Genomic DNA, 10,929 nt, shown 5'->3' on the forward strand with positions numbered 1-10,929 from the left:
ATTGTGGGGCTGGTAGTATAGCACACCTCATTGCGTCGGGGCTGGCACTTTGGAATCCATACCGCCAGAGGGCATCCAAGGACCAGAACATATGACGAGCGACTCCCTCGACCCGACGATCTTGACGCTGAGAAACGGCTCTGTCCAAGGAACCTGACTTGCGGTTCATGGCGCCGGCTGGTCGCTTCACTGACACGTGGCCACAATGTATCCAAAATAGGCAACTCGCGTCCTGCCGCATTTTCTGCCGCCGATCCATCGGCACCCCAGCGAGCCGTCCGTCTCTTGCTCCTGCACTCCTCCTTCCGCTTGATCGCTGCCCCGACGAGCTCCGAGCCGCATCGCCGACAGACCCCACTTTTCATCTGTGCTGGATCAACGCACCCGCCATGTTCTCCGACAATATGGACATCAACCTGGACGACACCGCCTCGGTCCAAGGCGGCCAAGCCGGTCCGGGCGGCCCAGGCGGCCAGAACCCTGCCTCGTCCTCGGTCATGGGTCGGGCTCGTGCCGTCAATCCCATGGTCCTCGACTTCCTCAGGGACGACATCCAGAAGGTCAAGGACACAACCGCCGAAGAGGTCCAGAATGCTTTTGAGCAGTTTCTGGAAAGGTTAGTCTTGCTTGAGCCCCAAGACACATCACAGCGGCGGTCAAGCCCTCCAGCATCGCCAGCGGTGACCGAGGATGAATGTGCTGTCAGGCCGATCAGACGCAGACACGAACGCTAACACTCTCGATCAACTGCAGATACGAGCAATTCGTCGATGACGAGCCGCAAGCCTTCTACATCAACCAGATCAAGCAGTTCGAAAACCACTCCATTACCACAATCTATGTCGACTGGGTCCACGTGCTCGACACCAACGAGACCCTCGCCGGCCTGATCCAGGAGCAATACCACAGGTGCGACCTCGTCGCCTTCACGATCTTGAATCTTGCAGCGCTGTCCTTCACCGCCCTTGCCTCCCTCTTTCCTCCGCGACCCCTTGGCCCTAACTTGCTTTATGCGATCCTCCTGGGGTATGTATGCGTATATACATGCATGTGTGCCACATGCTCTTGTCTAGATTCGAGCCCTATCTGAAAAAGGCTGTCCAAAACCTCGTCAAGAAGCACATTCCAAACTACCTCGAGAACAAAACTGGCGGCTTGAATGTCGTCAAGGAATTCTGGGTCAGCTGGTACAACACCCGGTCGCTCTGCAAGTAAGTTTGACCCTTGGTTCGTGCGCTGGCTCAGCCCAGATGCGCTCCGGAAGGGCGGTCGAGCTGAACAGACACACGGCATGCTGCAGGGTCGCGGCTTGCACCGTGGATGCGGCGATGCGTTAGGGGTGTGGGTCAATGCCACGGCGAGGCCATGGGACGCAGCCGTCGTGGTTAAGCGATGAGCAAATGTCACGACATTTGCATTCGTGAGATGTGGGTGTCCAAGCGTCTGACTTGGACGTATGTGACTTTCACCGCAGCCTCCGCGCCCTGCGGACAGACTCGCTGGGCTGCCTGAAGACCATCACTGGCACCGTCACTCGCACGTCCGAGGTCCGGCCCGAGCTTCTGTACGGCACCTTCAAGTGTGCCGACTGCAACTCGGTCATCAAGGACGTTGAACAGCAGTTCAAATATACACAGGTACGCATCACCATCCTTTGGTTGGTCAAAGTGTTGGCGATTGTACCTCCCGCGAGATCGTATGCAGGCATAGGGGGATCATGTTCATACTGATGCTCGTGTTCAAGCTCATGCTCATGCTCATCCTCATACCCGCTCCCGCCTTTGTTGGTCTGCAGCCCAGCACCTGCAACAACCCCATCTGCCAGAATCGCACAAACTTCACTTTGATCGTCGAGCAGTCCAAGTTTACCGACTGGCAGAAGGTTCGGCTGCAGGAGAACGCCAACGAAGTCCCCAGTGGCGCCATGCCCCGGAGTCTGGACGTTATCCTCCGCAACGATATTGTTGACCGAGCCAAGGCTGGCGACAAGGTTCACATCATCGGCATGCCTATCGTTATTCCCGACGTTGCCCAGTTTTCAGGTACGGAAGGCGCAGTTATGTTTCCGCCACTCGGCTCGATTTCCAAAGTCCAGCTGCGCTCTGCTCGATCTCGCTCTGTCGGGTGGTATGGCTAATCTATGTGCCCTGTATTCCCTCCCATCAGGCACCCGAACTCACTCGGTGCGCGATGAGCAGGGTGGAAAGCCTCGAGGTCGGTAGCTGCCGCTGTTGGGCCGACTGGATCGAATGCTTGTTGTTCTGTGCTCGCCTGTGCTCGCTCGCGCTTACCGCTCCGCCTTCACTTCAATTTGGTTGTCAGACGGATATGCCGCTGATGGTGTTTCCGGTCTGAAGGCCCTGGGTGTCCGCGATCTGTCATACAAGATGGCCTTCCTTGCCTCTTTTGTCCAGCCCGCCGAGGCCAAGGACGCCCTCAGTGCCCTGCATGACATGCTGCCCGAAGACACCGAGACTGGTGCACTCATTCACCAGTTTTCGAGAGAGGAGCTGGACGAGATCGACACAATGCACCAGGACAGACAACTCTATGGCAAGCTGGCGCGCAGCATTGCTCCCCATGTCTTTGGTACGTAGGCGGCCCGATCGATCAAGTGTAAGCAGCCCTCATATGGCGGTTCTGTCTAACAAAGCTGTGCTGCTGGTAGGCCACGAGGACATCAAGAAGGGCATGCTCCTCCAGCTGCTCGGCGGTGTGCACAAGGTCACTCCCGAGGGGATCCATCTGAGAGGAGACATCAACATTTGCGTCGTCGGCGATCCCAGTACCGCCAAGAGTCAGTTCCTCAAGTGAGTACCGCTGCCGGCAGGGTGGTCGTATCGAATTGGCAGCCTCGCCAAGATTTGTCGAGCCAACCAGATCTCCATATATCCGGCAGTGAGATGTAGAGTGATATGTACTGATACGCCCCCCCCCTCAACCCAAATCGGGTCGTGCTCTGGTCGATATCGCCTCCAGATACGTCTCGAGTCTGATGCCCCGAGCTGTCTATACATCCGGCAAGGCCTCATCTGCCGCGGGCCTGACAGCCAGTGTCATCAAGGACGAAGAGACGGGCGAGTTTACCATCGAAGCCGGTGCGCTCATGCTTGCGGACAATGTAAGTGCCCTTCCGCCGACGTTCGCCCGTGCTGCGTAGCGATCGTGTCTGGATACCAAACGATTGTCCTCTCGACCTGTGGCAGCTTCGTCGAGCAGCCATGCAACTGCCCCTGCGCTGATCGGCCTCACAAGCTCCCCTTTGAGCTCGAATTGACGCTGTCGTTGTGTTCTGGCTCGTACAGGGTATCTGCTGTATCGACGAATTCGACAAAATGGACATCTCGGACCAAGTCGCCATCCACGAAGCTATGGAGCAGCAGACCATCAGTATCGCCAAGGCTGGTATCCAAGCGACGCTCAACGCCAGAACATCGATCCTGGCCGCCGCCAATCCTGTTCACGGCCGATACGACAAGACTCTGTCTCTGAAGGTGCGGTTTGTGATCTGTAGCCCCGCACTTGAACAAGATGTTCCTGGGGCTATCTGGTGCTCTATACTGACGCTGACGACATCTTTAATACCACAGCAAAACATCCAGCTGTCGGCACCTATCATGTCGCGCTTCGATCTCTTCTTTGTCGTCTTGGACGAGTGTGAAGAGACCACCGACTTCAACATCGCCCGGCACATTGTCACATTCCATCGCTCGGAAGAAGTTCAGATCGAGGCGCCGTACACGCAAGAGCAGCTGCTGCTGTTCCTCAAATATGCCCGTGGACTCAAGCCCCAGGTAGGGATCCAGTGCTGAATATGCCCCAGTCATACATGGGATGAGGCTTCAATGGACCAGTGCTGACTACAGACTCCGCTTGCAGATGACCCCCGAGGCCCTGGAGCTGCTCGTTGCGCAGTATCGTGCTCTGAGACAGGGCGACGCCTCAGGTATGCCAATACAGCCTGTCTGTTGCCCATGCACTTTGTCGTCTCCCGCAGCTGGATAGCTGGCCGAGCTTGCACTGACGACTGCTCGGCATCCCCGCACCGATGAAGGCTTCAACCGGTCCTCCTATCGAATCACGGTCCGCCAGCTCGAGAGCATGATTCGCCTGTCAGAGGCCCTTGCCAAGCTGTTCTACGAGGGCGGCTATGACGAGGAGGTACAGGAAGAGGACGACGATCAGGATGACGGACAAGACCCCACTCTGCCGCGCATGAAGAGGACAAAGGTCATTTACCGCATGAAGCCCGTGCTGGTCAAGAAGGAGCATGTTCAGGAGGCCGCCAATCTGCTGAAAAAGTCGATTGTCTACATTGACCGGGGATCGGTCGAGCTCGAGGATGAAGAGATGGCGTCGTCACAGTCCGGCATCCTGCGGGCGGAAGATGTGGGCAGCAGCGACATGGATGTCGACCAGGCCGGTGCTGGAGAACTGGTAAGGCTTCGTGGTGGCTGGTGGCTGGTGGCGTTGATGGTCATTGTTGTTCCAATCACTGGCAGTCGTCTCGGAGTCATTCCTGACCCTCTCATGCTTGGCTCCCCCTCCCCTGCGCATTGGCTGTTCCGCACCCATGTGCAAACTTGCATGTGTGCACTGCGCTGCATGCACCTCAGCCCTCCACGGCCGAGGAGCTCAAGAACAAAAAGGTCAAGATCAGCGCCGAGGAGTACCAGCGCATTGTCAACGCAGTCATCTTCAAGATCCAGCAGAGCACCGCAGAGGACGACAAGATTGCGGGCCTGCGCCGATCCGAGATTGTGCTTTGGTTCCTGGAGACGATGGAGGAGGAGATTGGCGACGAGGATGCGTTCAGGTACCAGGGCAAAATCATCAAGAGCGTGATCAGCCGCATGCAGAACGTCGACAACATCCTGATTGCACTCCAGGAGGAGCAGGAGTCGCTCGGGACGCAGGACGCCGACGGTGCCAGCGGCGGTGCCATGTCCTCGGACGACCCGATATTGATCGTCCACCCCAACTACGTTGTCGACTTTTGAGCGCACATTGTTTCGTGGCGGATCTGCTCGCCGCATAGGCAGCGCCTTTCAGCAATACAACCCCCCCCCATTGATATCGCGCAAGCCCCGCTGGCCCCCGAGCGGAGACTTGGCTGCCAGCTCCTCCCCCCCCCGCCGCAGCTGCCGTCGGGACGACAGGATCCGCCGCACGGCAGATGTGCAGCCGATTCCCTTCGCTCGCCTTCCAATTCCCTCCTTGTGCGGTGGCATCGTGCGCAGCACGCAGGGAGCGATTGCCAAGACGGGGGCGAACATCAAAAGCGAGCCGGCCTGCTCGTCGATCGTCTGGTCCCAGGAAAGCATCTCCGCAGCAGCGCAGCGTAGGTCTCGACACAGCACGCCCGTGCGTGCGTCGGATACGGACTGGACTCGCTGATGTGCATTGGCGGCCCACACCGAATCGGCCTTATTATCCAGCTTTGCCAAACTGCTCTGACCCAAACACCTCCTGCCCGCTCTCCCCTTCATCTCCAGCCCAGCAGGCGTTCGTCCATCTCCTCGGCCACATCCACATCCACATCCACATCCACATCCACATCCACATCCACATCCACATCCACATCCACATCCACATCCACATCCACATTCGCATCCGCATTGGCATCCGCATTGGCATTCGGTCTCAGTCTCATCCTCAGTCCGAGTCTCAGACCCTGCACTCATATCGGCCATGGCTAGCCAGTCGTCCTCCATTCCGTTCATGTCGGTGCCCGCTCTGGTGCCGGTATCTACCGTCTCGCAGTGTGCCTGTGGGTAAGTCTCATCGCCCATCTGCCACCCGGTTTCCTTTGGTCGGCCCGGGCGTCCTTCATCCAAACAGGTCGACCCGTCTGGACGAGCCCCGACTACCGAGTCGGATGCATCGCTGGGGGCCTTCGTCACTGAGTCCCTGGTGGATGAATGACTGAATGGACGGCGGATGGGCAGCTGCCATTCCTGAGACCCCTGCTCTCAAGCGATATTGTCCACGTTTGCTCCAGAGCAAAGTCCACTGACACATGTGGTTGCTCCAGCACTACATTCTCGCCCTGGAAAAAGAAGATCCACTGCCGCAACTGCGGAAACGGTGAGTCCGGCCAACCCGGTCCTGCAGATAGCTGCCAAAAACGACTGCAGCGACTGCCTTTCGCCCGGTATGCTCACAGCTTCCCCGCTCTTCGCTCCAAACTCAAGTGCATTGCAGCCAGTGCATCAGCGAGGAGATGTTTCCGCTGCCCAAGTTCGGCCTCTTCAGCCCCGAGAAGATATGTATGATGTGCCACACCTTGATTGAAAGTACGTTCAGCCGAGAATGGCTCTCTGCCGGCGGTCCTCGTTGCCCTGGCTGCATCTGGCTCCTGGAATTGCTGGAGCGAGCGCTGGGCAGCAAACGATACCCTTTGAGCCACCCGCATATCCATCCCCTGGTCGTTGGGCTGTATCGATCGCTGGGCAACCCCTTGATACTCTGGACATTCGTTTGGATGTCCATTCGGACACTCGCCCAGATGCTTCTGCCCCGTGGTTGACGCCGCTCCTCCGTCTTCTCAGTGAAACGCAGTGACATGACTACTCTCATGCGGCTGTCCATCAAGCAACTCAAGCTGTACATCCAAGCTTACAGCCTGCAAGCCGAGGGCATCGTCGAGAAGCAGGAGCTGGCCCGGCTGATTCTCGACACGGCTCTGACGGATGCGATCGAGTCGGGCTTCCGACAGCGCTCTGCGCAGATCCTGGCCGCATCGTCCGGCGCCCGCAACTTTTCCCTGCTCTTCAGAAAGGAGCCGAGGGCCCCGCCTACACCGCACGATTCTCCCCAGATGAACGATGGGCCTGATACCAGGGCGAGCCCCAAGCGCGACTGGTTTACCTGGGACGGCCTTGACAACTTCATGGACGGCATCGACAACGTCATGGAGCAGCTCAACAAGGGGGTTTCCAAGCTCGGGACTTCTTCTTCTTCGTCTGGCAGCAGCAGCGCCAGGCCCGAGTCCAACCCGCTCGGTCGCATGTTCAACGAGCGAGGCGCAAGTGCTCGAGCACCCGGAGAGGCACCGTCATCCTCCGGATACCCGCAGCCCGCAGGCTCATCGCCCCGTCCAAACGGCACCTCGACTTCAGGGAGAGCCTCGACAGCCACAGCCAACCCGACCCCACCGGACATGAGCGGCCGGTCGACCTCCACCCAGCCATCGGCAATCCCAAGTATCTCCCAGATCATCCTGGACGAGATCGATGTCACCAGCCTTTCCATCAAGACCCTCAAGGCCATCTTGGTCCAGAATCATGTCGAGGTCGGCTCGGTGATCGAGAAAAGCGATCTTGTCAATGGCGTGTACCGTCTAATCGACGAGTCTCTGAAGACCTGGGCCGAGCGCGGAAACGGGCCGAGGAAACAAACCCCACCAGCGGCAACACCCCCGCATACTCCTCGTCCAACGCCCCCGCCTCCTTCGAATCGGCCAGCCACCGGTGCGAGCGCCTCAAGCTCCTTCGGCCAAGGAGCGGGTCCGGCGCCAAGGCCCTCGTTCAGCTTTACGCCAGCCCCCGACTCGGGTGGGGCCTCATCCGATCGCCAAGTCCCTCGGCCATCACCTCGCCCATCGCCTCCTACTGCGCGCGAGCCCGAGACCCCGCAGCCTGCATATCGGCGTCCCGCTCCCATGTTCTCCCACGCTGGGTCTGCAACTGCCTCGTCCTCGTCTGCATCGTCGTCGCAATTGCCGACGCCACCGTCAATGAGCTCCCGGTCTCCTTCCATCACGCCTGTGATCCCGCCGACCGTCGAGGACATTGTTCGGGACAACATGGACTACACAAAGTTCTCTGCTAAGACACTCAAGGCGATTTTGTATGCCAACAAGGTCGATTACAGCCACGTTCTCGAGAAAGATGTGCTCATCAAGCGGGTCGAGAGTCTCGTGAACAACTACAAACTCGACATGAAGGCAGCAGACAACGAGGATAATCTATGCAAGGTGAGCTCAGTGGTCGGCATGCCCATGCGGGCTTGGTAAAGGCTGGGCTGTGGCGACTAACAAGCTGCTTCATGACAGATCTGCTGCGATGCGCCGGTCAACTGCGTTATTCTGGAGTGCGGACATCTCGTCACGGTGAGTTTGGGGGAGCGGAAATGCAGAGCACACGCATCGAGACGGAAGCGATGCCTCAAGGGCGAGCCACGGAACATTTGAGGATGTGGGCTAACGTCCGTGCTGCCGCATCACAGTGCATCGAGTGTGCCCGCGCCCTCGAGCGATCGACCAAGGAGTGCCCGATATGCAGAAGCACCATCACTCGGGTTGTCCATACCTTCCGGAGCTGAGCGACGCAGCGACGTGCTGCGGTCTTGGACGAGAGAGGGGTGAATGCGGGCCGAGGCGCCCATGTCACCGCTCCTGGCCCGGCAATACACACAGCAGACCGTCGAATGCACACCGGCCTGCTGGGCACAATGTTCCTCCTGGACATGATGGTCCTTCTCTGCCCAATGTTCCTCCTGGGCATCCACCGCGCCACAGCGAACGTGCTCGGGCCCACGCGCAGATCCACCGCGCCACTCGCGGCCTTGTGCGCCGTGCCGTCCCATGCTCTCGTGCCACCCACCCCGCCGTTCGCCGTTCGCCGTTCCGGTCGGCCAGCACATCCATCCGCCTCGTCCTGCTGCACTCTCCTTCCTCGTTTCTCCGCGTCTGCACCTCATCCCGCATCCTCCTCGCCATGACTTCGTCCAGCGCCTCAGTCACCATCGACACCAAGTGGTTCCAGGCCAGCGACGGCACATCCATCTTCACCCGCACCTGGATCGTAAGTGGCTCTGCGTCCGGGTCGGAGGAGGAGGAGGGCACTAATAGGCCCGGCTGCGGTGGCCTTTGCTTGCATGGCCAACAGCTGCAGCTGCCGGGTTGGTCCACTCTGACCCGCCCATTCGGTTCTCTTCCTCTGCTACATTCGCCTCGTTCGTCGCTCCCATTTCTTCTCCGCTCCCCGGCACGTATTCGCACCAGCCCTCCACCGAGCCCAAGATCGTTCTCTGTCATCTGCACGGCCTTGGCGAGCACTCGGGCCGCTACACTCCAATCTTTACCCAGTATGCCCAGCACGGCATCAAATCCTACTCGTTCGACCAGCGAGGTTTCGGCGAGACAGGCCGCAAGTCCGGCACCCTGGGCTACAACGACGGCATCAAGCGTGTCTATGCCGATGTCGACGAGCTCCTCGCCCGTGTCAAGAGCGAGCACCCTGAGCTCCCGATTGTGCTGAGCGGCCAGTCTATGGGTATGTCCTATCTGTATTGACTCTATCATCCGCCGCGGCCAACCAGTCGGGGGCGGATTGGGAGCTGCTCGAGTACTAACTGCTTACCCACTGTCTCCGCCATGTCCAGGCGGCGGACTCGCCCTGGGCTATGTCGTTTCCAAGGTCACCCAGTCCAAGCCTGTCGATCTGGCCGGCATCATTGCCATGTGTATGTTGTCGCTGCAACCGCTCCAGTCTACTCGAGACGTCGATATTGATGTATTTCTGCGCCCTCGTCTCCATTCTGCCGCATAGCCCCGTTCATTCTGCTGCCCAAGGAGACGGCTCCCGACCCGTTTACATATTGGGGCGGGCGCATCCTCGCCCCTATCGTGCCATCGCTTCCGATCAAAAAGGTGCTCGGTAAGTCTCTGGTTCCTAGAGAGGGGGAGTTGCCCAGCCGAGCGGGAGCGGTGTCGCTGGGGATGGACGCAGCGGGTGCGCAAGAACATGCCCAGCGCCATTGCGAATTGTGATGCACCATATCATCTACTCACTCTCACACATCCGTTCTTGCCAGACATCCGAAGCATCAGCCGAGTCGAGAGCGTCCGGGTCGACTACCTGAACGATCCGCTGAACCACCAGTATATCTCGGTCGGAACAGGTGAGAGCCCCAGGCCGTTTCAGCAAGTCAGATGGCTCCCGGTGCTGCCCCTCGTCCCAGCCGCTTCCCGCATCTCTCGTTCCAGCGCCGGTCTGACTGTATTTACTCTCTGGTTTGACGCCGGATCCGACACTGGGCTCGCCAAGGAAACGACATTCTCTCCAACGGCGATAACCTCCACAAGTCGGGATATCAGCATCTCCACATTCCGCTGTGCATGGCCCACGGCGAGGCGGACATTATCACCAGGTAGCAATCGATCTCTTCTCACTCTGCGCCAGTCCCTGTTGGCCGATGCGTCCGCGATGTCCGCTGTGTTGTCTCGCGGCACATTCTCATGGCTCCCTCACACTCCCATGGCGATCCAGTGCCCCGGCTACCAAGGACTTTTTCGAAAAGGCTCCGTCTCAGACGAAGGTCATCAAGCTCATCCCCGATGCTGTCCACGAACGTATGTAGCCGTGCTGTCTCCTGAGCCTGATCTCGTCCTGTGGTCCAGGATGTGCTGAAATGGGGGGCGGGGTGGAGGACATTGAGGAGTTAGTCCGGGAAGCGCAGAGGCGGACAGATATCAGCAGACCGGTTGTTTGTGGCTGACATGCTCATTGTGTTCCTCTCATGCACCACTCGCGTCCGCCGAATCTCGCTGCTTTTCACATGGGGCGGACATGGAACCAGTGCACAACGACCTCTGCCGGGAGGATGTCATCGACTTTTACACCAAGTTTATGCTTGGCCTCGCGGCCAACTGATCGGGTCACACCTCACTTGGCTCGGTTTTCCCATCTTTCAAACTGCCTGCTTTTGTATCTGATCGCCTCTGCCATTTGCCGAAAAGAATGCATGCGAGTCCGTCGTCGCCCCTGCCAAACCCCATTTGTGCCATGGGCTGCTTCAGTGCTTCAGTAAAGCGCCAGCGAGACCGTGTGTGCATCAGATAGCTCGGGAGACACTGCGAGGCGGAGCGAGGACGGCGAGAAAAGAGAGAATGGGAAAACAAAGCGGACATATGCAGTGGTTCTA

At 58.8% G+C, this 10,929-nt stretch overlaps 3 protein-coding genes across 3 annotated transcripts; all 3 read left to right on the plus strand.

Annotated features, from left to right (window-relative positions):
* The first annotated feature begins 256 nt into the window (after window positions 1–256).
* Window positions 257–5,084, plus strand: BJ171DRAFT_462763 (MCM2/3/5 family-domain-containing protein). The gene is made up of 14 exons (XM_053108526.1): window positions 257–616; window positions 754–909; window positions 1,074–1,211; window positions 1,475–1,637; window positions 1,796–2,042; window positions 2,167–2,214; window positions 2,323–2,589; window positions 2,669–2,810; window positions 2,980–3,121; window positions 3,306–3,494; window positions 3,591–3,794; window positions 3,880–3,946; window positions 4,055–4,437; window positions 4,617–5,084. The coding sequence occupies exons 1-14, from the start codon at window positions 390–392 to the stop codon at window positions 4,998–5,000; spliced, it is 2,757 nt and encodes a 918-aa protein (XP_052963144.1). The 5' UTR covers window positions 257–389; the 3' UTR covers window positions 5,001–5,084.
* A 411-nt stretch (window positions 5,085–5,495) lies between these two features.
* On the plus strand, window positions 5,496–8,452 carry BJ171DRAFT_519726 (uncharacterized protein). The gene is made up of 7 exons (XM_053112372.1): window positions 5,496–5,523; window positions 5,584–5,774; window positions 6,035–6,087; window positions 6,195–6,296; window positions 6,552–7,978; window positions 8,057–8,113; window positions 8,230–8,452. Exons 2-7 carry the CDS (start codon window positions 5,692–5,694, stop codon window positions 8,323–8,325), a joined length of 1,818 nt encoding a protein of 605 aa, XP_052963145.1. The 5' UTR covers window positions 5,496–5,523; window positions 5,584–5,691; the 3' UTR covers window positions 8,326–8,452.
* A 210-nt stretch (window positions 8,453–8,662) lies between these two features.
* On the plus strand, window positions 8,663–10,929 carry BJ171DRAFT_221515 (Alpha/Beta hydrolase protein). Its single transcript, XM_053106489.1, has 8 exons — window positions 8,663–8,807; window positions 9,008–9,278; window positions 9,388–9,468; window positions 9,555–9,662; window positions 9,820–9,906; window positions 10,053–10,155; window positions 10,275–10,357; window positions 10,585–10,929. Exons 1-8 carry the CDS (start codon window positions 8,721–8,723, stop codon window positions 10,656–10,658), a joined length of 894 nt encoding a protein of 297 aa, XP_052963146.1. The 5' UTR covers window positions 8,663–8,720; the 3' UTR covers window positions 10,659–10,929.

The sequence above is a fragment of the Polychytrium aggregatum genome, assembly GCF_025602895.1.
Source record: "Polychytrium aggregatum strain JEL109 chromosome Unknown BJ171scaffold_43, whole genome shotgun sequence".
Classification (NCBI taxonomy): Eukaryota; Fungi; Chytridiomycota; class Chytridiomycetes; order Polychytriales; genus Polychytrium; species Polychytrium aggregatum.